Source organism: Numida meleagris, chromosome 3 (assembly GCF_002078875.1).
Source record: "Numida meleagris isolate 19003 breed g44 Domestic line chromosome 3, NumMel1.0, whole genome shotgun sequence".
NCBI classification, from domain to species: domain Eukaryota; kingdom Metazoa; phylum Chordata; class Aves; order Galliformes; family Numididae; genus Numida; species Numida meleagris.
In genome coordinates, this window is record NC_034411.1 from 33,751,129 (window position 1) to 33,777,121 (window position 25,993).

Sequence of the window (25,993 nt, forward strand, 5' to 3'; positions counted from 1 at the left end):
CCGCCCGCCGGGCCCGGGCCGCGCCGGGGGAGGAGGGGGAGCAGCGCCGCCGCCGCGGCCGGGCCCGTCCCCCACCGGCTCCCCCGAACACCATAGGCGGCTCCGGCACCAAGATGTCCAACCGGGTGCTCTGCCGGGAGGCCAGCCACGCCGGCAGCTGGTACACTGCCTCAGGTAGCGGCGCCGCGGCCCGGGGCGGGGGCTGAATCAGCACTTTGCGCCGGGGCCGGGGAGCGCGGCGAGCCCCGCCCCGACGGCGCGGCCGGCACGTGGCGGGCCGGGGGGCCGCGGCCTTGTGGGGCCGGGGGCTGGCGGTGTGTCGGCGGCCCTCCCCGGCCGTGTCACCGCATCGCTGTGGGCCCCTCCCGGCGCTGTGCTCTGGGCCGGCGCGCGAGCCGAGTGCCCCAGAATTCCCCCTCGGGGCTTAGGGGACGCGGAACGCGTGCTGCGGGGGTCGGTGCTGGGCAAGGGGTGTAGGAGGAGGCTTCGTTCTCTTCCTGCGGCCCAACTTGTGGCTGCTCCTCTGAGGCTCATTCTGTGCCAGCGGTTGTGCGGAGTGGGCTCTGTCCCTTTTTTAAAAGCGATATTTGTGCAAAAAGAACAGAAGGGAGGTGGTGTATTGGAGGGGGGAGCTCCCCACCCTCCCAGCAGAAGACAGAGCCCCCCAAGAATGGCTCTGTTTCTACGCACGTGTGCGTGGTGATACCCTCTGCTGGGTTTTGGAGCTGTGTGGGACTCTCGCTTGTGTTTCCACAGCTGTTACTGAAGTGACATGCAAGGGATAGTCCGCTGCTGGCCGTGGGGTTAAAGGCCGTTGCAGAAGTGTGGGTGAGCGAGAGGTTCTTGTGGAGAACGCCCAGGGTGCAGAGAGGGGAGGGGTGCAATCAAAGCCCTCTATGTATTCAGAATCCTAAAATGACATTTATAAAGGACTTCTTCTCACTGTTATGAAGCAGTTTCCTCTCTCCTTCACAAAGTAATGAATAAGGTATGAGGCAAAAAACTGGAAAGGAAGTAAAGAAATACACGGGGGAGGTGATACCGGAAGATGCAGGCTGCGAGATAAGGAGCAGGGCTGTCGGCCGTGGCTGTGTGCTTCCAGACAACAATAGAGAATGATTGTCTTCCTTCTGAGTCTCCTATTCGAGTCATAATGGCTGTGCCCGTTGCAAAGTCGGCCTCAAACCTGCGTCTGGAGCAGACAGCTTTTAGTTAGTTTTCCAGTTGTTTGGAGAGAAAGGTAGTTGCTCTATAGCAAGCAAACAAGACCATGTCAAAGGTATTTTTAAACATGCGTGAGGACATCAGTATGTTAAGACTGGGTGACAACACCATCGCATCTGTTTGTGCTGCTTGTCGTTTCATTTTATAATATGGCAGAAAATTGCTTTGCAATGTGGAATTGCTAAAGGGCCTTGCATATATTTTGTTGTTTGTTTGATACTGAACTTCGTACTAGGTTGCTGCTGGATACTTGCAAATAAAACAAGATCTATTGTTGCTTCATAATTAATTCGTGAGGCATAGGTACTGTTTGGCTTTTTTTTTTTCCTGATGCTAATTCAGCAGGTAGTTCTGTGAGACTGCATCTCCATAGGTCTGTGTGACCAGTTTGGCCAGTAGGACTTGTCTGCAGTGGGACATCAGGAGCTCTTGGGCTGCCTGTGGCTATTAATGGCTGGGGATGGGTGGGGTGGGGTGGCTGCCCAGGCACCTCCCTGCAGGAAAACAACAAAACAAGAATATTAAAGGAAATCGTGTTGTAACTAGTTGTGCCGGTGGTATTTCTGACAAGTTAAATTGTAACTGCTAGCGTGTGTGTTTGAGGTTGGTGGGTAATGTTGCATAGACTGCAAGTTTTGGGTGATATTTTCAGCTGTAAGAGCTTTTTCCTAAAGGAAAGAGCTTTATTAATGTCCCTTTCTGTAGAGCTGTTATGTGCCATTTGCGTAGGGTGTGTGATGCAGCAGGATAGGAACTACATGTGTTTTGCTGCCTGGGGACTCATTTTTGAATTCCACTTAGGAGGGTCTATAAAAAGTGAACGGAAAACAGATGAACACCAGGAGGGTATGTGTTCACCATAGAATTAGAATTTGAATTGTGATAGTTCTTTGCATTTCCGTGATTCTGCAGGGATTGTCTTGTCGAGTCCTCCTACCTACTCTCTTTGTGCTTACCATCCAGGCCCAGAAGCGATTTGCTGCGTTATATTTAACTGGTTAGCATTTAAGCTTCCCATTTCCTGAAAACCGTTCTACTTCTGTAGAGCTGAGCTCCCTTGTGCAAAGCAAGCAGGTGCTTTAGGAGCCCTCATCCTGCTCCATGGTTAAGATGGCTATTAGTATTCTCCCTCTGTCCAAAAGGGCAATAAGAAACATGGTTCTTGAAGGACATGTTCAAAAATTTGTAAGATCTGACCGTAGATGTCTGATCTGGGAAGGAAAGGATTAAGTTAGCTGCGGAGAGGACCCTGGAAGCTGAGGGAGAAGAGGATGAAGAACAGATCTGAAATGGAAAACAGCATTGTGGCCAAAGGATCTCCTTGAAAGGATGCCCTTAAAAGGATTTACAAGAAAGATTGCTCATTCTCTTCAGAGACCAATCATTTTTGTAGGGCAGCAGTTGCTTCAGCTGAAAATAAACCCTGATTCCCCTTTGTTTTCTCCAGCTATGGGATATGTACTGCTTGGATGTTCTGCCTTGGAAAATATAAACATGTGCTACATTCTAGTGAGAATACATCACCTAATTGTGTGATGTTAATAAACTTTTCAGAGCTGTTGAGACTGACTGCATGATTATGCACATCTAGGCGTGCCTACACATTAGTGTGTCATATCTAGCTGTAAGTAAACACCTTTGTTGTTACTAGAGAGAAGGTGATGTCACAGGCAGAAAGCACTGCAACTTCTACTCATCGATGAAGCTGGGGGGTGCTTCTTGGTGGTGGTAGCATTTAAATTCCGAAGTGTTCTTCATTCCTACCATGCTATTGTAAAAGAAAACTTAAAAAACAAGTTCTTTAATAAGTTTATGCAGTTGAGTTCTAGATTATGATAGAATTTTACATGTCTTCTAGAATTCTTGATGTGGGGAAGTTCATGTTCATTCCACACCAGTCTATGTAGCGTGTTAATGGACTTTAGATGTGGACTTGTGGAGCTTTTGTCTAATGAGATGTTTGGTCAGACAGTTAGGAACGATGTTCCTCCTCCTACTTAAAAGCAGCACTGAAAAAGGGAAGCTCTGCAGGTAAGCTTCAAAAATGCACTGTTATGACCATTGCTGATAGGCTACTGGTCTAAGTAACTCATTTTTTTTTTCACTTGCAGACCTTGATCAGTGTGTCTGTTTTCATTTTTTTATTAAAAGTCTAAAATAGTATGTGACATGCCATTGCTTCTCTGGCCTAGCAACCTGATGTATGGTGGCTGCTAAAACTGGTTGCAAAAATGAGATAAAGGCATACTAATGTAGATAAAATGATGAACCTGTTGCACCACTCTCACAGATATATCTATGTATATATTTCTGAAGTATTATCATTATCGTTCTGTGGTGAAAAATAGTACAGTGATTTATTTTTGGAAGAAAATCCTGCTGGGTTAATTCAATCACCTAGCATTCAGATCTCTTGAGAAATTGATTTTGACCAGCAGGGGAAAGGAGAAGATTAGGGACAACATGAAATAAAAATGGCATAATTCTCCATGGCTTGAAATGCAGGACAGATACATTCCTAGATAGAATCATAGAATGGCTTAGGTTGGAAAGGACCTCAAGGATTATCAGGTTCCAACCGCCCCTGCCAAAGGCAGGTTTGTCAACCACTAGATAAAGTACTAGATGAGGGCCCCACCCAACCTGGCTGGTTCTTTGGGGTGTTGATCCATGCATGCCTGAAATGAGAATAAATATTATTCTTTGTGTATCCACTTATCTTTTCTCCTTACTTTAGGTGTAGCATGCCATTACAGGTGAGATGTCACACAGGGTACTTAACACACTTCATTTGCTGGCAGCTAGCCTGCCTTGCCCAGCTCCTGGAAGTGCTGATGGAATACTATAGCACTCCTTAATAGAGTGTGTGATAAGTCTTCTTGTCTCAACCTTTCTCCAGTCAGTGGCATGCTGTTACAAACAGAACACAAAGGGCTTGAGCAAGTTGTTCCAAATCACATGAGCAAAATCAAATCGACCGTGTGAATGACAATACTGCATGAGTTGAAATTTGTCCTGTAAAACGGGTTTGTCATTGTGTTAGGTATGGTTTATTTCTGTTCTCTGTGACTAAGCCTTGTGATCAGAAGTGTGGCTACTGGTAGCCTGTACCAAATCCTTTGACCTTAATTTCTGTATGCTTATTGATGCAAATGTAAGTTGGCATAGTAATCACTGCATTGACTTGAAAGGCCATTGCACTTCCAAGCTGTTTTGTGTGATGAGCCAAGTAAATGGTCTGTCTCCATGTAGATGTTTGAATGGGGGGTTGAACCTTATGGCTGTCTTGTGTTCACTTTCTTATCAGTATCAGGAAAAGTGTGTACATCAGTTACAGCCATTTCTGCTTGGCCATTGTCTTCCTGAATGCATGTTGTGTCTTTGCCAGGCTCGCTGCCTGCATTTTGAGGACAAACATGGCTGCTGGGGTGCCTCCCACTGACTTTTGGAGCTATGGCATCCTGTCTCCACTCAGCACAGAGCTGCTGCTCAGTGCCGTGCTCGGCCTGAGTCCCTGTGGTGGTAGAAGGGGCCAGAAGCGAAGAACTTGAGCAGCCCTGTGAGCTGCTGAACTGTGAATGCAGATGTGGGATGGGGCTGAGGAAGTTGGTTGCTGTTTCATTCAGATTTCTTGGAAGTCCTTGACTCTGGCATGCCAGGAAGCCTGGTGCGCTCTCATTATTTGGAGGAACTCACCAAGGCTCATTCATAAACATAATGCAGAAGTAATGCATATAAACATCACCATGTTGTTTGTACATGGTCTTGGACAAGTGCGGTGGATTCAGGAGGAAAAGAAAAAGTAAAACATGAGGGACAGTAAAATGAGAGGAAGTAGTGACCTGATGCTGCTGTACACAGCTCTTTTCACTAATGTCTGCAAGATCATTAATTACTGGTCACAAAATCTTACTGTTGTGACATTAGCTGGAGCATTTCAGATGCAGCCAAGCACAACTGTTCTTACCTTGAAATCTGTGAGCAACTAATTGCACTATCTCGAAAATTCATTATTTGCTTTGCAAGGTTAAATACTCTGTGTAATGTTTCTCTCCATTTGATCTCTGTCTTTCTTAGGAATTTTATGAGAAAAGTGGATGCATCGTTTCACGATCTCTTACAAATTAATCGTGGAACACAGCATTAACGTGCAGACTGTACTATTCAACATTGTGCAGTGCAAAAGTATACTAATATAATTTTAAATACACTTTCCTGGCTATTGTTTCTAGCTGGATCACTTAAACACAGTTGAAATCAAGATACCCCAAGTAAAGAAAGTAATGCTTCAGCTTTTATGGTTCAAATAAAATTGACAAGGAGCTTTATGTTTGGTGTGCTCCTAAAACAGTCCTGCAAGTGTCACCTTGTGAATACTTTCACAAATTCTGATTACGTTTAGCACCTAAGTGTTTCGCATTAGAGTCTAAATCACTTTCTTGGAGCTACAAAACAGAAGGTCATTTGTTTGGTCTCTGAATGGCCTAGCTGAGAAGGATTTCATAAAGTTAAGTAGGTGCGTGTTGGCTGATGTTCTTAATGGATGGAGACAGTGTTTGATTATTTATTTCCCAATGGCTTTCAGTAAGGCAAATTAGAACTGGTAGAATACAGGAAAGCTGGAACGTTCTAGTGGGAACTGCTACCAAAGCAGATTTCAGTGTTATGGCTTCAGTTTTATTTTCCCTCATTCAAGCATTACCTGCTGTTTTATGTTCATCTTGCAGTGTGTAAAATAGGAATTTATGTATCGTAAGTGTAATCTTCATTTGTATCTTAATGTTTTCTTTTGCAGTCCTGTAATTCACATAAGTAAATTTCTGCCTTGCTCTTAGGCTGATTTCAGTATTTCATCAGTATTCAGTATTGGAAAAGTCTATTTCACAACAGCAGAGAATGTGCTCATCAACACAAGCCTTTGAAAACCATTTGCTATTCCTGACAAATTCCAGTCTTTGTGCAAAGCTTGTTCTTTATTCAAGAATTTGGCCTTTGCTGTTTGAAACAAATATGTTGTTTTTTCAAGTGGGACCTGTATTCTTTAAAACAACCTCTATATTTCTGCAGTCGTAACGAAGAAGATAAACTAGTTAGTCCTCTGTCATGTTTGAAACTGAAGTTTCCCTGGCATTTGAATTGGTTTTGACTCTGCTTCAAAGCTATGGGGACCAGAGTTCCTCCAGTTTGTTATGAAACTGCTTTGTGATAGCCCCCAAGGTTTCACTGTTGCTGACCTCGGTTTTTCTAACCTGGCACAAGGCTAGAGACTTAACAAGTACATCTGCTATAGAATTTATTAGAAGTGCTTCTAGGCATTGTAGGCTTTCTCATCTATGGGTAAAGGTAATGAAAAGATATGAGGAGTATGGTACGTAGGAGAAGAGGCTTGGTTCCTGTAGAGTAGATGGCTAGATGGACAAAAGCTGAAAATATAGAAGCTGGGGACAGGGTCTGCATTTCCACATAGTAAAGGATCTATCCAGTAATTAGCCATGTTCTGAAAACAAAGCACGGAACATGTTATGAACAGTGTTACTATCACTGTGTTCCTCCACTACTTGTACTGCTGCAGGTGCTATATATGTGCAACTGAGAGATCAGGCAGGTGTCCCACATGCTGCTCAGAATTTTGATTGAGCTTTATGCTGTGCCAATAAAAGTGACGCTCACTGTAAATGAGACTTCAGACCACCGGCCTGAAAAGAGAGATTTTGCACTGGTAATGGTGGCTGCTGGTCCAGAGCAAGTTTCCAATATACTGTGCTGACGCGTGGGGTATGAGCACTTCAGTCTCATCCAACAACATGAGCTTGGTTGTGTGGAACGTGCGTTGCTTTGCTGTAACCTACAAAGCCTGCACTGTGACAAGTGTAAATGGGGGTGATGAACCGAAGTGTGTGAGTGTCGGTTGTCTGATTCATGGGGTAACACTGTTTAACATAAAACTATTCCTTGCTCACCGCACTGAATGATGTTGATTGTAAAAATAAGTTCAGCTTCTAGGCACGAAACTTGAACCACTTGTGTCTGCAGTTGTCTCTATATATATGTCTGCTGGAGACTTGGTCTGTACTTGCAATTATTCTTAATTTAGTGAAATTTCTGCCAGTTTGCTATACAAAACAGGATGTGAAATATCCATAGATAATGTCAACATTCTTTAGTTACATACTTATACCTTATTTTGCAGGATTTAAATCCTGCCTTAATATTTCAATGAAGCTCATGGTTTTTTGCCTGATCTTCAATCAAGGAAACGTCTCATCTTACAGTACTAATGCTAAAGCATGCTGACTGTTCATAGAAGTAGCATCCAGCAGGCTTTCTGAGCCCTTAAAAAAGCAGTTGCTCTGTCTGCTAGCTTTCCCAGGCTGGGTTTTCCACCTGCTGCCAAAGAGGCAGGAACCTCTATTCCTTTCCACCACTGCAGTGCAAGGTTAGACAGGCAGCACTGTCAGCTGAGGAGCTGACTGTTTCACTTATCTGGGGACTATTTGCAAGAGCTTTTTTCTATTTTAACTTACACTCCCATATGAACAAAACTTACGGTGCTATTCATCTCCTATAATATCATCCCATATGGCAGAGCATACCTACTGTGATAATGTGGGTTTATTTATATTGTATATATTCAATTCAAATATTTTGACTTTAGCCTTAAGCGCTGTCACGTTTGATAAAGTGGAAGAAAAACCTCTCTGAACACTTTAAGTGGATGCTAACAGTTGCTTTCTGTCCCTAGGTAACTTGGTAACAAGGAAATTACTGTCCTGAAATATCCCCCTTAAAATATTTGTAAATACAGGGAACTGCAAGTAGGCTGTAATCCTGTCAGTAATGTGAGTTCTCTTGGGGTACTGCAGTTTATTTAGGTTTGATTTTAGCTAAAAAGTTGGATATGTTTGGTCTTTTTTTTTTAACATTTTCCTTTGTATTCTTCCTTTGGAGAAGGATTTGATTACTTCCATGTTCTAATTCAAACTAATTTTAACAAGACATGTATTGGTTGATATGGAAACTTGTAAGAGGTCTGAGTTAATAATCTCAAATGTCACCATGTAGTTGCATTAAAGGAGGGGAAAAAAGGTCTAAAAGCAAATTTGTTACTCGGTCCTTGAGTAAACACTGACAGAAGTTCCATCTCTTGGGTTACATGGACTTGTTAGTAATTTTATTGCCTGTAGAAAAAGAAGTTTGTATCAGCAGACTAAGCAAACTACATACCTTACTTCTACTGCACTGTAAGAGCAGTTTTGGTCCTCTTTGTACAATCATATGGAATTTTAGGAAATTACCAGAAATCCTGCACCTTGTCTTTAAACTGCTCAGTGAGTTACCCAGTTTGTCTTAATGAAAGATAAATCGCCTTAACTGCCTTCTTAATCAAAAATAGCTGCTGGAGAAGGAATGGAGGAAAGCCAAGCACATTGCCTGGCTGGGGGTGAGTCCAGGTCTGTCTCAGGCTGCCTGGGAGCTCCTGGCACGTCTGCCATTGTGCTGCCATTGGGCTCTTTTTGGTGAGAAGGGCAAAGATGGGCTGATTCATGGATTGTTTAAGTCTCTGGTGGGTAGGTGTTTGAAGGAGTTCTTTCCTAAGAAAGTTCTTTTTTTTTTTTTTTTTTAGAAAGTTCTTGTACGTATTTTGGGAGAATTTAAAGAAAAAAAAGTTGTTTTTTTTTTTAATTTTGAATGTGCAATAGAAGAAGTAGAATGGAACTGATACGTGGGTATTTTGGACAGATTCATTGTTCTATAAAGTTACTGTATTACAGCATGCCACTTGTGCCACATTAAAGATGTTGGCAGCATCTGAGGCCCTGGAGGTGATTGTAGATCAAGGGGAAGGTGTTGCAGTAAGTGTTCAGCTTCTACATTTAAGAAGACGGGAGTCTTTACAACTGCAAAGGAAGTCCTTTCCCCCTACCATCCTCCTTCTACAAAGGCTGACATCTTGGCAACATTCTGTGTAGCTGTAGGCAGCTCTTGAGAGAGCTGTCAGCTTGAGAGCTGGTCAGTGGAATATGATTGTGAAACACGTAGTTAGGTTAATGTCGAGAAGTATATGTACTTGTAGTACACGTTCATTGATTGGAAGCTGATGTGGAATTAGTATTAGTGCTGTTTTTAGCTGTCTTCTGTGTATTTACAGTTTTTCCAGCTTACAACATTCTTTATGTTGTGGATTGTATTCTGTCATGCTTGATAACATTGAAGGACTAAATATTGCCATTGGACATCATCATCTCAATATGTAGGGTATACCATCTTTCCATATTGGTCTCTCTTGCCATATGTTGTCGTCTTACTTCTGAATTCTAGTAATATGACTACTGGAAGAATAAATAATCTACTGGGCTCCCTTTTGAGATCAGTTGCCATGCTTTCTAATGATGTGCATCTATCCAGACAGCACATGGATGTAGAATCAATGAACTTCAAGGACTGGGAGTTTGAAACTTCTCTAGTGCAAACTTAAAAACCATCATGCCTGTAATGTTTACGCTTCGTTTTTCTCAGTTGAGCCACAGACTTTGAAGTTTAAGATTAGTTTAAATGTTTGACTTTATTTGTTGATTATGGAGGTGTTCTAGATTTTTTTAATAGCTTCAGTATTTCATTATGTCTTTGTAGGACCCCAGCTGAATGCACAACTAGAAGGCTGGCTTTCTCAAGTACAGTCCACAAAGAGACCTGCTAGAGCCATTATTGCACCGTAAGTTTTAAGTATATTTTTGATGCATATAATATTTGGTTTGCTAAACATATACTTATTCTGAGTGATTTTTTTAAAAACTGGTGAAGATTTGACTGTAGCTGAAAGGAATGGCATGTGGTTTCTAAATAATATTTAGAATATGAAGTGGAAGTGGCATAAATCCATGATCATCTTGGTATATGGTCAGTTTCCTTTTGCAGATGGATTGAAGAAATAATCTTTCCCTTGTGATCCACTGGGATATGTAAGAGGTGGAGTGGTAGCCTAAGATGACAATTTGTTCAATGCAGTTATAGTATAGAACAGCTATGCGTATTTTTTTTTAAGAAGTCAACATAGAGAAAACAATTTTGCTAAGCTAAAAACTGTATTGAAACGTTTTCCAGCAATCCAAAATGGTTTGCTTTTGTTGCTTTTTTGTGTATTTTTTTTTGTTGTTTTGGTGTACAGGAGAAACAAACATCATCTAAGTTATTTAGGTAGAACTAAATTTAATGACAATAGTGGAGACATTATATATAAGAAAGGTATGTTGATTATTCCAGCTTGTTGTGAGTAGGAAGGAAATACTAGAAAATGCACCTTAATTAACTTCCTGTATTTCCTGTTGTAACATGGTGTTAACATAACATGGTGTTAACATAATGTTAGAAGTATTCCATAATAGTATTGAATCTGTGGGAGAAGTTGTTCCAGATCTGCGATGGTCTTTTCTCATAGGAATATCTGGACAAATGCCTTCCAGCTGCAGCTTAGATAACCTGGATTTTTTTTTCCAGAACTGCTGGAGATACTTTTGTGGTCTTGCTGAATTGCTTCATTCATCTATGCCTTTGTTTTGACACCTGTAAAGAGGGATATGGCTAACAAAATTTTTGTGAAGGACAGAAAAACTTGCATCAGAGGGAGCCTTTTGAAGGCTCTTTTGACCTTCCTGATTCGCTAAGTCTCAGTCTCCCTTTTATCCACCTAGTGTGCAGTAGCATACCCTTTTGAAGTAAAATCCAAGGGTAATTTTGAGGATAATTTGCTCCGGATATCATCTGCCTATACGCATCGTGCTGCATTTCACTCCCTTCCTTGTGCCCATTTATTCTGTTGCTGAGGTGGTGTTCATTGATGGAATATTTTTATTCTCTTTGCTATTGTAACACATAGTCTGCTTTTGCCAGACCCTTCTACTGTCCTCTATATTCAGTTACCTGTACGTGGTTAGGAAAGCTTCCTCCAACATCGTGTTATTTCCATGTATAATGGCTGCACCCTCAGCATTACTATGAACTTCTGATAGTATGCAGTAGTATAGTGGACTTACTATATCTTTTATAAATAATGAAGGGTGGTTTGATTAAGGAGGCATACTTAATGTTTAGTGCTAGCTCTTTTACAAATACGTCATACATGCATTCAGTATTGGAACAGTGCTCTCCAGCTGTTCCATGAGACGGTTTGGGGATTATTCTTGCTATTTCTAGTTTTTAGGGGATAAAGATGCTAATATTTAATAGCAATGTAAATATTATGTGTGTTGTACAAAATGTTAAACATAGTTAATACTGATTTATACAATAACTTGATTTGCAGCCATGCAGGATATACCTATTGTGGATCTTGTGCAGCCCATGCTTACAAACAAGTAGATCCTAATATTACGTATGTATTAAACTTTTTCATTGGAATCTTATGATCTCCATGCAATTCTTTTCTGTTCTCATATTTTTGTTGTCTTTTCTACATCCGTTTTCTACTTTTTAAACCTCACAGCGCTCAAATTGTTTGAATCTTAGAAAAAAATGTGGTATTATTGAGGAAGAACATGTAAAGCAATATTTTCAAAAATTTTGAGATTTATTGGTGGCTACATTTCTAGAAGAGAGAGGTTAAAGATGTTCTTTTAACAAATAATATAAAATTTGCTTTATTGCTCAGTATTTCATTGCATTTCTAAAAGCCCAGTATTTCATTGCGTTTCTAAAAGCCTGAGCTATTTTTTGTCTTACTGATCACAGGGTGTTTTTGTTTCTGTTTTGTTTTTGTGGGAGATTTTTTTTTTCATTTAAGTGTACTAAAGTATTTGATCACAATTCTGCATTGGTTTTTCAGTGCAGGATTATGGGCTGAATGCTACAAGGATTCTCTTCTGCTGTGGAGAAAAAGTAACCATTGTGTGTATATTATATTTAAAGTCAGTGAAAGTTACTTGTTGTAATAGTTTTAAATGGGCTTATTACTAATGGTGCAGACTTAAAAATAAAACCCCCAAATTAAAAAAAAAAAAACAACAAAGAACCCCCACTGTAGTCTGTGCCTGCGTCTAAAAGTATAAAGAGATTTTATTCTAGAAGGAAATATAATTCTTAACAATTTTGACTGCAACATTTATTCAATGAGAATTTTAAAGCATCTCCACTGTTCGCTCACTGTATGCATCTTGCAATGCCAGTCTAAAAACTGGCTCTATCAGTTGCTTATGAGATAAATGTAATACTCCCAAAGACAATGTTAGCATACACTCTAAGCTATCGTAAACAAAGTGAAGATAACTTACAGTGTGCCGGAGAACTGGTTTCTCTAGAACTTCTAAATGAAGTTGCATTCCCCAGGTTCAGTAACACAGTGAGTTAATTGAACTTTCTGGATCACTTGCTGTTTTATTGCATGGGATGTCTAGAATTCACTAGAGTGTAATTAATCTTTCAACTGAAGTATTGCACATTTTGGATTTTTTGTTTTTGAGCTCTATAAACAGCTATAGTATTTTAGTATTGCTTTTTTCCGCATGCAAGAAAGAAGAAATAAAAATCTTTTCACTTTAGTTCACCACTTTAGTTCAGTGCAGAAACATCATATGATCACGATTCCGAAAAGCTGAATTTCCTGTAGCTTTGTGTCAGGAGAACTCCTAACAGCTAAGCAAGAGCCAGTAATTGATGACTTGATGAAATAATATCATGGTGATAGGTGGAAGATGGATCTACACACTCATAGCTTCAGCTGATATTGCCAAGTCCCTGTTTTTAATGCAGCAGCTGGACAAATACACCATTTGAGAATGTATTAAAGTGGAATTGGGTAAAACTTGAAGTAAGGCTAGTCAAGTAAACTATTGAACAGCCCTGAATAGGTGATAAATCTATAATCCTCAATTTGAGACCTGTAATGGTCGACAGTGTATAACTGAAGGTTGAGTTAGATTTTCAATTCTTTCCTTGGACAAAAGGGCTATAATGATTAATTCTGCCTTCGGATGAGTCCAGTCAATTGCTAGTTGATTACAGCTGGTATATAATCTATTTAAGAGGTTTTAAGCTACGTGAAGCATTTTTGCACCGATCTTATGATTGTTTCTGAGTTACTGAATGAGGCCAGATCAGAGATTGATCTGTGGTCTGATGCATAATAGAATAAAACTCTACTGTTAACCACCAGGTAACTGCTGAAAGTATCACTTCATATGTCAGCATTTTTATTAAACTTGTCACTCTAAACCCAGTCTCTGTACAATTGCTGTTGTCTAAATTCTGGGCTTTTTTGTTGATCATTGTAGCCGAAAAATTTTCATTCTTGGGCCTTCCCATCACGTGCCCCTTTCCCGATGTGCACTTTCCAGTGTGGACATTTATAGAACACCTCTGTATGATCTCCGAATTGACCAAAAGAGTAAGTGTGCAATCAAGCTTACTTGCTGACGACTGCTGGGGCTTTAGAATTAACTGTGGCAGTGCAGTGCTGAGGATCCTTGTGGTGTTGGGCACATCATTGCTTTTCTGTGGCATACAAATGTAAAACTTTTTACCCCAATGAAAGCTAACTTCTTGAAGATCCCAGTGGTTGCAGGCACTAATGTATTAAGATCTTTGTCTTTTGCTCCTGCATGTGAAGAATTCTCAGTCTTTATTTAAATAATGTTTACCAATATGAGTTTGTGCCTCTTGACAAATCTTAAAAAGTAATCACAAAATTAACAAGTGTTACATTAAATTAATAGCCCCTCCATACACCTGCTCCAGCATTCTCTGAAGTATTCTATCTGCAAAAAACACAGTGCTTGGGTTGGTTTGAGTGTATTTCCTAATAAAGGAAAAAAAACTACCTTTATTTGGACGCTCTGTTGCATGTGACTTTTTGTTAAATTGGTGCAGTACCTACAGAACTTGGTGCTAGTCCATGAAAGACTGATCTTTGAGACTAAATTTAAAGATATAATGAAGGTGGCTGTGATATTCTGGGTTGTATGTTTCAAAGTATATCTAAACTATACAGTATCTTTTTCAGAAGAGCTAATTGGCCAAATCTATGTTGCTATCTCATTGTCACTGATTAACCAAACTAGTTCAGGCTTCCTGCATAGTGCCTGCCAAAATTTCCTTAGGTGCCAAATAATTCAGGTTTTGTAGAATGCACTTATGTAATGGAGAATGAGGCAGAGCCCTACATCAGATTTCTCACCTAGTAGATGGTTTTAAGATGCAGAGATCACTCTGTTTGCATACCACCAAGTTCGCTTAAGAGAATGAAAGATAACTTATAGGTGTGGATTACTTAATCAGATTTTGCTGTCTCTAGGCCTCATAGTTCAATTAACAGTAAACTATATTAAATAGCAATACATCCAGCAATGACTAAGCTGGTCAACTTTTTTTTTTAAAATATGATGACGTAGTTTAGGAAAATAAGAGTTGAAAGACTAGGCTGCTGCATGCATATTTTCTAATGTTCTACTATGCTATTAAGTTTTATTATCGGATTTTGTATTGTAACTGAAAATCTCTATGCTAACAAGGTTTAACACACCTTTATTTTGTAAATTTATGTAAGCTTTTGACTTGAACATAATTTTAATCCTACATTTATGTAGAAGTCAAGCGGTTTATGTTGACAGAGACAAGTAATTTGATTTACTAGGCTTATTTCTGATAATATTGCATTGTATTTTGCTTTATTGTTTTTTTGGGGGGGAAGAATGATAAAAATAATTATTGATTCATTTCAGTTTATGGAGAATTGTGGAAGACCGGGATGTTTGAGCGTATGTCTTTACAGACAGACGAAGATGAACACAGTATTGAAATGCATTTGCCTTATACTGCTAAAGCCATGGAAAGGTATTAGGGCTAATTACTTCTTGTACAAGAATGTACATGATGTGCATTAAAATGCAGTTGAGACATTTAAGATACAGAAGGGGAACAGAATCCTTTGTAGGGTTTTTCCTACCATAGTCCCCATCCGTCAATGAAAACCTTGGGGAGAAGGGGTCAGAGACAAGTGCTAGTTGCTGCAATAGAAACTAAGTGAAACAAACATCTAAATGACAAAATTGAAATATGCATTCTAAAAAAGTATGTTTATAATGACTTAATAGAGTTCATTAGATGTTCTTACAGGACTCTTTCTGAATAGCTGACGTTTTTTTTTCTTTCCTTTTTGAAAGGTACCTCTAAAAGAAGCTCAAATGCTAATGGGTATTTTCTTTGGAACTTCAAATTTTTTTGGAAAATTAAAATTAAAATTTGAAATTGGGAGTCTCTTTACAACTGCTACTTCTGATGATTGCTTTGGGGAAAAAAAAAATTCTGGTTTTGTTTTACTTCCATAGCATTTTAAATTTGACCTAGAGTACATCTGGCTGCTATCTTGAGCGTTTTCATATAGTTTGGAAAGATAATCTACATTTGGGCAGTACCTGTACACAAAGATTTTCTTTTTTTCTTTATTAATTGATTTCACTGTGTCTTTTTGTTTGCCTGTTTTCATTTTGCAGCAAAAAAGCTGTTTGGGGAGGGGGGGGGGTTGTTTTCTGAAACTGAAGTGGTTTCTGGTTTTAAAACAACTTTGTAGTATGATCTTATCCAATGAACTGTAGTTTGATAGTGTCCTTTTAAAAGATTGTGCTAATTGTTAGCAAGTCCTAAAACACCTTAAGATGTCAGTTAAATTACAGCCTTTTTTCTTTTGCTTATAAGCCATAAGGATGAGTTTACTATTATTCCTGTGTTGGTCGGAGCACTGAGTGAGGCAAAAGAGCAGGAATTTGGAAAACTCTTCAGTAAATACCTAGCTGATCCTAGTAACCTCTTTGTGGTTTCTTCTGACTTTTGCCATTGGGGTAAGTTTCACATTTCTTCATGACAGCAGTATGGTTAATAATATGTATTTACTTTAATTTAAAAAAAAAAAGTATTTCATTCAACACATTTTGACATTTTAACTTTTGGTAAATGTATATTAGAAACTTAAATATGTTTGTAAAGCAAAAAAAGTTTAATTTGGAGCAGTAGATAAAAACAAAGCGATAATGTCTTTTTAGTGTAGCAAAGAAGTGATGAAGGAATATGGGTTTATAAACATGTTTTTCACTTGCAATGAAATGTCTAAAGTTTCTTGCTCTTTTTTTTTTTTACTCTTAAACATCTCAAGGGATATTGCAAAACTAACTAGTTAACAATTCACTGGACATAACAACATCCCTTTGGAAATAAGTTTTGTATATTTTATTGCTGGGTAAGATAGCAAATGGAGTATTTATGCCAACTCAGCAGAGTTATCCCAGTTCATGGTGTCAGAACTAAATAGATTCCAGAAGCCTTGACATCTGTCATTCTGCCTTAATGCTTTGCTTTCCTTTTACTGTGACAATAGCTGGAAAAGGGGACTGCTTCACAAGGGTGTTTTATGTTACACAACAGACCTTCTTCCCTTTTATTCATGGTCATCTTTGGTCACCTTATGTAACAAAGTTCGTGTTTTACTCATCTTTGAACTGTGGAATAGGTGGAGCTGTATAAGAGTGACCTGTGTTCAGCTGGGGCCAATGAGCCATCTAGAACTGTTTAATTGAATTATCATGAACTTTTTCTTTTAACCTTCATTTACAATGGGAATTGATGCACGAGCAGTAGTAGCTTGACTACAGGTTTGACTTCTTGTCTAAAGAGGGCTAGTGAAAATAAATGTTACTTTACATGTAGACTTATAGCAATGGAGTCCAAGAGATTAACAGGCAATTAATAAGTGATACTGCAGTGTCAGTTCTACAGGACAGGTTTTTCTTTTCAAGTATAGCTGCCCTTCCCTTAATTTTTTTTTACTCGGCTTCTGGGCTGCTTCTGTCATAGCCCTAAAACTTTCTCAGTGGAGCTAAAAGGTGTAAAGCAAATGAAGAGTGCTACTTACAGATGTTAGTTTCAATTAATTTGTAAGTACTAGGGAGTGTTTTAGCTACAAATTTTCCCTTTTTTATTTTATACATGATTTTTGTTTCAAGGTCAGAGGTTCCGTTACAGTTACTATGATGAATCCCAAGGAGAAATTTATAGATCCATTGAGCACCTAGATAAAATGGTAAGTTTTCAGATTTGGTGGAACTAACTAACAAGTTTCTCCTGTACTTTACATTACTTTGAACACGTCGGAAACTTCTCTAACGAAGTATTACAGATTGGCTATTTGATTGAATGTATACTTTTCCTTTGCTTACCAGAGAAAGAACTCAGCTGTGTTTTTTTACTAATATCTTCTGTTTTACTGAGTGTGCACGGTACATTGTGGGTGTAACCTAATAAGCATAATTTATGAGAACAAATGCATGTTTACCTACCTAGAATTCCCCTAGTGAATTCCTATCCATGTACCTTCTAATGCGTATGAGAAACAGTAAGAATTATTATATATTGTGGTAGTTCAGACTTGATAGCTATGATACTTGCCTCTTGAAACAGCTTTGTGATTGTGTTAATGGTTTCAGCATCATACATTTTAAAGAGGAAAGGCTGTAGGGGATTGTGCTCTTTAGGAAAGCAAAGAAACTCCCTGTTTCTTACTTCCTTCCTACTCTGCAGCAGTTGGTGGGGAAAAATGCTAGACCATACTATGTTCTAGGTTTGGCACATGGTTGGAAGGTATGTGAAACGCACAGGAGATCATTATGTCAATTTTGTTGCATTTTCTTTGTAATCACAGGAGCCAAGGATTTCCTTTTAAATAGAAAAAAAAGAATGTGTTAATCTTCAAAACAATATTTAACTCACAGAATAGAGGTAGTTCTCCTGGAAACACAGCTTCAAAATTCAACTAAAAATACTGGATAATTTCTGTAACTTTGTAAATATGTTGGAAGAGACAGCTGTTATTGTTTAGGGAGCATTTATTTATTATCTTTTTTCCTCCTGTTTGAAATGAGTAAAATAATAAATATGTTGGAGAGAGCTCTGGAGTTTTCTTCTGTATGTATCCGTATTGATGTCTTTGGTTTTCACCAATCATTGGTGGAACAGAAAATCTGCCTTCACTCAATGCCATTTTCACTAATTCCTATTGAAAGGTTTCTCTGTGTAGAATCCCAGAACTTACAGCTCTGCATGTTTTTGTAGGAGAGCAGTTTAAAGTGTGTTTGCAAACATTTGTTTCCTCTTGTTATTCTGTGAAGAAGGCTGGATTTAAGCACTTAATTACTTTTGGTGAATATGCTGCTTCAGGCTGTTTGTTTTTGTCATTTCTTTTTAGCTGAATGACTACATTTTTGTAGCACTAGTGAAACTGATGTCTACTGTACACAGTGACTGTAAAAGTACCATCTCTGTCTTAATTTTAACTGGAAAACTAACCGTGCTTTGTGGCAGTATACTCTTATGCCTGTTGGTTCATATCATGCTTATGTGAACACATAATTCCATAATAAGACTCCATGTTCTAACTCAATACAGAGCAGTGTTTTCAGCAATTTTAGGAAACTTCTTTCTATCAATAGGACGTTAGGCACAATGCCACAAAGATTTGCCTGTCATTCTTCCAGCTTTTTGGAGGAATTTATTCAGTTTTATATGCCCCTCTCAGTTATCTCTTCTTTTTTTTTATCTTAAGTGTTGAATTTTTTAGTGTCGTTTGGCATGCTGAAGAGACTCTTGTTATAATGGCTGCGCTTCTCCACAGAGAAAATAGCATTAAAATAGAGACAAAACTGTTCTAAAACCAGCAGAGTTGTCAACCTCTATGATTGCTGATCCAGTAAAATTATTGCTAGCTAACAGCAATAATTTTACCATTATTTACTAACCAGCAAAGCAGCAGACTGAGTGCTTTGAAAGCAGGAAAATATTCTGTGTTGAGATGAAATGACTGTTCTTTAGAAATACCGTTATGGAAGGACTGTGATCAAGTCAAGTTACGTGTGTGATTTTTCCTGGCTAGTGTATAAGCCACCCTAAACATTCTGGGCAGTAGAGATTTCCCAACCTGTTAATCACTGTGAGAAATTTAATTTACTGTGATTCTGTTAAAGACTTGAGACTCAAGCATAAAAGATACAGAGTTGTAAGCATTGCTGGGCAAACATCAGTTTCTCCACAGCAACTCTTAATATGACCATTCTGTTGTTCAGTGTGATCACTGAAGGGAGCACCACACCCTCCTCATTAACAGGGTTCTTTAGGGAAGAAGCCTCAAATGGAGAGTTGTAATTAAGCAGCTGATGTACAATACTGTCTTTGTATATCATAACCTGATACCTGCCAACTTCTTAAATAATAGCAGAGGACTATTCTTTAATGCATCATTGAAGAGTAATTATAATTCTTTGATTATGGCTGACTAGAAAATTCAGACTATGCACTCCAACCTTCTCTGCCAGGTTGCTCATTTTGTATCTATTTGTGAAACCTTATACCTCCCTTGAGTCAATAGGAGGATTCTGTTACCCTGAATACTGAAAGGGGAGGGTATAGCAAGGAGAGCTGTGCAGAAACGGCCAGCTGGCTTTGTGGAGAAGCAGTGCACAGCATGGCTGGCTTTTGAGGTGGTTTTCTGCTGTACCACTCCAATGTATTAGTGCCTTCCAGAGAGCTCCAACCTGAGAAGACTTTTTAGCTTGGGTGTAATGCAAAACTGTGACTTTCCGCCTGGCTGCCCAGCTCTTCAGTCTCTGCTGTGCCCAGCCATTAATTTTCCTGTGGCTCGTTTATTTCCTAGTTTGAGCGACTCCAACATACAAGGGGAGTTGGACTGACTAGTGCTGAGATCAAGTTTGTTTCTGCTTCCCTAAGTGTGATAATGGTTGGTGTGTGTGTATGTGTGTGTATTTAAATATGAAGAAGACACTGAGGTTACTGATTGGAAACTTGTCAGAAAGTCATAGAATCCTTACAGTTGGAAGAGACCTCTGAAGGCCATCTATTCCAACTCTCCTGCAATGAACAGGGATGTCCACAGCTAGATCAGGTTGCCCAGGGCCTTATCCAGCCTCACCTTGAAAGTCTCCAGGGACAGGGCATCAACCACATCACTGGGCAACCTGCTCCAGTGTCTCACTACCCTCACTGTAAAAGACCTTTTCCTTATGTCTAACCTGAATCTACCCTCTTTAATCTTGAAGCCATTTCCCCTTGTTCTATCACCACAGACTCTGCTAAAGAGTCTGTCCCCTTCTTTTCTGTAGCTCCCCTTTAGATACTGAAAGGCCGCTATCAGGTCTCCCTGCAGCCTTCTCTTCTCCAGGCTGAACAGCCCCAGCTCTCTCAGCCTGTCCTCGTAGGAGAAGTGTTCCATCCCTTGGATCATTTTTTGTGGCCCTCCATGCATTCCAACAGAGCTATGTCTCTCCTGTACTGAGGATTCCACATCTGGACACAGTATTCCAGGTGAGGTCTCACCAGTGCAGAGTAGAGGGGCAGGATCACCTCCCTCAACCTGCTAGCCATGCTTCTTTTGATGCAGCCCAGGATATGGTTGGCTTCTGGGCTGCAAGGGCACACTGCTGGTTCATGTCCAGCTTCCCATCCACCAGTAACCTCAGGTCTTTTTTGGCAGGGCAGCTGTCAATTGTTTGATTTTTTTTCCCCCAGCTTCTGTTGGTAGTGGATGTTGCTTCGACCCAGGTACATGACCTTGCACTTGGATTTGTTGAACCTCATGAGGTTCACCTGGTCCCACTGCTCAAGCCTGTCTAGGTCCTTCTGGATTGCATCCCGTTCTTCTGGTGCGTTGACTGCACCCCTCAGCTTGGTGTCATCAGCAAACTTGCTGAGGGTGCACTCAACCCTATTGTCAATGTCACTGATATTAAAGAGTATTGGTCCCAGCACTGACCCCTGGGGACACCAGTCGTCACTGATCTCCATCCAGGCTGAGCCATTGACCACCACTCTCTGGACTCAATCCTGCAGCCAGTTCTTTGTCCATTAAACAGCACACCCATCAAATACGTATCTTTCCAATTTGGAGAAAAGGATGTTGTCAAGTACCATTCTGTTGACTGGCTTATAGTATAAAATAAGCCTACAGATAGGGTGTAGTGTTTTGGGTTTGTTTCTTTGTTTTGTAAGCTGGTAGATATTTGGTCCTTTAGGGATTATTTTACAAAGTCTAAGTGTGTTTAGTCACATTATATACACTGTGCTAGGTTATTGTAGATGCTATTTTTTGTCTGGTTAATTGAGATATGCTGTAATATCTACGTGATAAACTGTAAAACTGTATGATAGTTTACATATTGTCATGTATTTTAATTCAGCTGAGCAAGATTTAGAACAGAATTATTCTGAATGCTCAAAGTTTCTGAGTAGCTTCATACTTCTTTCTAGAACAAACAAAACATCACCTGATAGAAGTATTTCTTTTGTTTCTTGAAGCCATTTTAAATGAAGTACCAAGCTTGGTTCTGCCACAATTTTCAAATTTGAAAGTTTGGAACATTCAGTGCAGCTGAATGCTGATAGGATAGTTGTTACTGCCAATTTCCAATAGATTGTATCAACTCTATAATGTATGGAGCTCTGCTAGTATTTGCTGGGATGAACTGTGTAGCTCTAAATGCTTGCAGAGCTGATTTGTGCATGGAAATAAGCTTATGAAGCATTCTTGTAAACCCTCATTCATTCACTTGAGACAAATGCTCAAATGCCCGTGCACAGTATGTTCCAGTGATCTATGTCTATAAAGTGAGCCTCTCAAGTGAGCAGCAATTCTTATTTTTTTAAAAGTCATGAAATTGTTCATTAATGGATGAAGTATGTTCTTTTGAGCTGTTCAGTATCTGGTTCTGCTATCTTTATTTTGTTGACATGTTCAGTTTACCAGTAAATGCATGATTTGAGTACGTGCTTCTTAAACTTCTTAGAAATGCAATGGTATCTGTAATCACTGCTACTTAAAGAGGAGCTGCCTTTGTTTTTGGCACTCATTTAGGTTCTGTAGATCTACAGTGTGAGTAACAGTTGTGATTACGAGCCAGTGGTCTGAACACCCTTTCTGTGACACTGGAAGAACTGTGCTCTTGCCAGCAGTTAGTCAGTGTAGTTTGGTTTTATTTTTCTGTAAAGTTTATCTCTTTTTGAAATCATCTTGTCTGTTTTTAATTAAAACTACACAAAGGTAGTGGTTATGGTTGCTGTTTTCTAATCCTCCCTGATGCTCCTGGGAACCTCCAGCTCCTCCATTCTAGGCTGTGATCCAGTCTGAATAATTAGTGTATCTGCCAGGTCAGCCAACGCCCTTGCAGAGTATTCCAGAGGTTTCACTCCTGAGGTGGGGACTTCAGACAGACTGCTTCTTGCATCATGATTTCTGTTTTTATCGCTTATGCTTCCCAAAGTCAGAGGAAGTGGTTGGGACAACCACAGAAACAGAAGAAATCTTTGGAGAAATTACCTCTGATATCTCCCTTTCTAGTTTAGCTTTCTGATGTAAAATTCCTGTTGTTCCCATGCAAAGTGTATGTGTTTCTTCTGGTCTCTGAGGAAAACCTCCTGCTTCATCAGCTACAATTAAGAAGCATAGTTATGTGTCTTACTGATTAGTAAGTGTCTGGGGCTCATTTGCTTGGTGAACAGAATTAATCATCTTCAGAGGGAGGAAAAACAGCAGAAAAATAACAAAATAACAAAACTGTGATGAAACCCAGACATCAGTTGTTTTAGACCTGCTTTGAACTACTTTCATCGTATATGATTTGCTGTTTCGGGACAGGAAAAGAGTAGGCTGTATCTGTAGTTGCAAGATTCCTTTTGCCTTTAAGAATGCAAATGTTTGCATACATGGCAGATTTTGTTTTCCTTGCAAGTATTAGCTTTCATAGTAGACCCTGCATCATCATGGGTCTCATTGTGGATGGAGAAAAAACAAAGAATGTATTGATGTGATGGCCTCATGGAATATGGAAGCATGGTCTCCTGGCTCTTAGGATTCCATGTGTGCCAACTTGCCAGTGCTTTAGAGATATTGTGGATCAGATTTTTATGCTCTGAGCAGATGGCCCTCCTGTGCCCAGATCAACTGCCTTGTTTGTGTGCCTAATGTGTTTAGAAAACATTAATCTTGCCGTGTGCTTGATTTGCACATGTACAATTTTTCTAGTGCTTTTTGACATCCAGAAGTCCGAGGAAAGTGCTCTGTCTGGAAGACTGTTAACAGAGAAGAGATGGAAGAGAAACTTCTTCCTGCTTTGCTCTTTTTGTAACCATGTCTGCTTATTGCAGTACAAAATCCTATGAAAGCAGGGATCCCTGGAGGTGGGAGTCAGCTAGTCTGTGGGAGGAGCGCTTTTAACATGAACTCCATTGGTATCTATAAGGATAGTATCACAGATCTTTGGGTCATTGGCAGATTTGGAAGAGTTCCTGCCTTTATCGTTTAAGGGATGGCAACAAGAAGACTGCAAGCTAGACTCTCACATGCTGATGTTCCCTTGATAGAAAGTAGAGGATTTTTACTCCTCGTGTGCTCTGTGTTCATAAGTAGGTGGTTACATAGACACTTGCTTATGAATGTGTGAAGTAATCATTGCTATCAATTCTTTTTCAGGGTATGAACATTATAGAGCAGCTAGATCCTGTATCTTTTAGCAATTACTTGAAGAAATACCATAATACAATATGTGGAAGACATCCTATTGGCGTACTACTAAATGTAAGTAATTTCTGATCTGTTAAAAAACATAACGTTTAGCAACATGCTTGCATTTGTTTTAAATGTAATATTACTGGAGTATTCCTAAGCTGTAAAATGGCAAGTCTTGAATTAATTCATTTTTCCAAGTGTTCTCAATTTGGTCTCTAATTTCCTTGTCTTACTGATAGACTAATACTCTTACAAAGGCTGAGGTTTTCAGTTGCCTGAGGGAGATGAGGTACCATGATCCTTTTGAATTTCAATGAAATAGTCATTCACTTTCTCTTGGCACTTTAAAATAAAATCCATCTCTGTGAAGAAGTATGTTCTTATTCTTCTGAATCTTACTTACAAATGCACTTTAAGTATATATTTTTTTCAGTACTGCTATTGGCTAGCTATTGTGAATGCCTTGTGAGATGTGTGACAACATTGTTTTTGCAAATATGATGAGAGTGTACTTCTGTAAGAATGAGTGCAGTGCACTCTGAACTCATAAATTTATGGCGATTAGAGTTCAGCTTAACTGGTATTTTATACTTAAAAATTTTTTGCTTTGATGCATTGTGGGCATAAATCTGCTTTAACTTAGTTGTTTAATTTGGGTCACAGCTGCTTTACTGAGAGAGTGCTGCAGATTTATCATAATGCTTGAGTGGATCTTGCTGTATTTTTAGTGCCATCTAAATCTAAAATATGAGGCGTGTTAACCTTTTTACAAGGGAGAACTTAATTCCCTGGAAGTGTAGTCTATGGAGAAAATCTAGAGGAGTCTTCCAAGTGTGGTCTATAGAGGTTTATATGAGCAATATCAATCTGGGGATGCATGTATCAAAATTCAGTATTATGGCTTAACTGCATAAATATCTAACTTTAGCCTCAAATAATGATGAGTTTTGCAATGAGTCTGAGCTAAACTCTGTTAGTTTGCTTTTGCCACTTGTCACAGTTTATGTATTTCTGGTGCATTCTTTTTCTTTAATGGAAAAAATACTGTCCAAAAAGAATTAACAAATTTTTTGGTTATGTCTGTGTTTCTGTATAAATTCCTCATAGAACTGAAAGTGGTTTCCAAAGGATCAATTTTGAAAGGTTGTTTGGTATTGCTTTATAGACCTGCATGGATGTATGCAGTACATTGGGGGGCAAGAGTGTGCAGGAGCCCTTAGGGGGCTGGGGAAAGAACGGAGATGTGATCTTTTTTTTTTCTCTCTTCAGGCTATCAATGAGCTCCAGAAGAATGGGATGAATATGAGCTTTTCATTTTTGAATTACGCTCAGTCAAGCCAGTGTCGAAACTGGCAAGACAGCTCAGTGAGTTACGCAGCTGGAGCACTTATGGTTCACTGAACTGCTGAATGCTCAGGGATGGCACCTGCACACACTCTGTATACGGGGTCCCAGCCTAGCCCTTACAAAGATACAGTCCCTGGTCTTTGGGTATACTGAAACCTCAAACTAATAGAACTTTCTTCTTTTCTAGTAGGTGTAGTCCTTCCTTAGTTTCAACTCATTTAAAAATGCTTTCTTGTTTGGGACAATGGAAGGAAGAGTGGTATCAAAATGTTTTGTGATTTTTAGGAAAGATAATAGCTGTGAAGGTATGGGTGGCAGACAGTCCTTACAAATACAACATGTAAAGCATTTACCATATCCTAAATTTGCACTCTTTGCAGACCTGTGCACATGTACTCAGCTTTCAGAATAGTTTTGCAAGTTGTAAATGGAAAAAAGGCGTGGAAGCTTTTTAATAAAAGAAAAAAAGGAAAACAACGCATTTATAAATGATCCTGTATTAGAATATAATAAAACTCCAGTATAGTCAGTTACTACCCGTGATGTACAACAGATATCTTCTATTTTAGTTGCTAATAAAGGGCTACACAAACCAAAATAGTCTGTTTTAAACTTATTGCTTTGTGTTCTGTATGTGGCTGCTTGTCATTAACATCTTTTATCCTCAGTTCTTTGCTTGAAATTCAGCCATTCTGTAAAGTACTTTAGAATGTATTTTATACTCAACATTTGTTATGACTATATCATTTACAGATTTTTTTGTCTTAAGCCTGCACTGAGTTCAGCTGTGCAACAGAATTTTTAGAAACTTGTGTGTTTTAATTGTTTTACAGAATTATAAAATATCTTTTAATAAGTGATACAAATTTGTATCAG

General features: G+C 39.3%; 1 protein-coding gene across 1 annotated transcript; it reads left to right on the forward strand.

Moving 5' to 3' along the window:
• Positions 7-25,715, forward strand: MEMO1 (mediator of cell motility 1). The gene is made up of 9 exons (XM_021391428.1): positions 7-174; positions 9,856-9,937; positions 11,525-11,593; positions 13,488-13,600; positions 14,934-15,045; positions 15,907-16,049; positions 17,208-17,284; positions 23,735-23,839; positions 25,040-25,715. Exons 1-9 carry the CDS (start codon positions 114-116, stop codon positions 25,169-25,171), a joined length of 894 nt encoding a protein of 297 aa, XP_021247103.1. The 5' UTR covers positions 7-113; the 3' UTR covers positions 25,172-25,715.

Coding starts and splice junctions, on each gene's coding strand:
- MEMO1 (XM_021391428.1), top strand. CDS start 114: ATGTCCAACCGGGTGCTCTGCCGGGAGGCCAGCCACGCCGGCAGCTGG. Junction 16,050..17,207: donor TTCTGACTTTTGCCATTGGG/GTAAGTTTCACA, acceptor TTTTGTTTCAAG/GTCAGAGGTTCCGTTACAGT. Junction 23,840..25,039: donor CTATTGGCGTACTACTAAAT/GTAAGTAATTTC, acceptor TTCTCTCTTCAG/GCTATCAATGAGCTCCAGAA.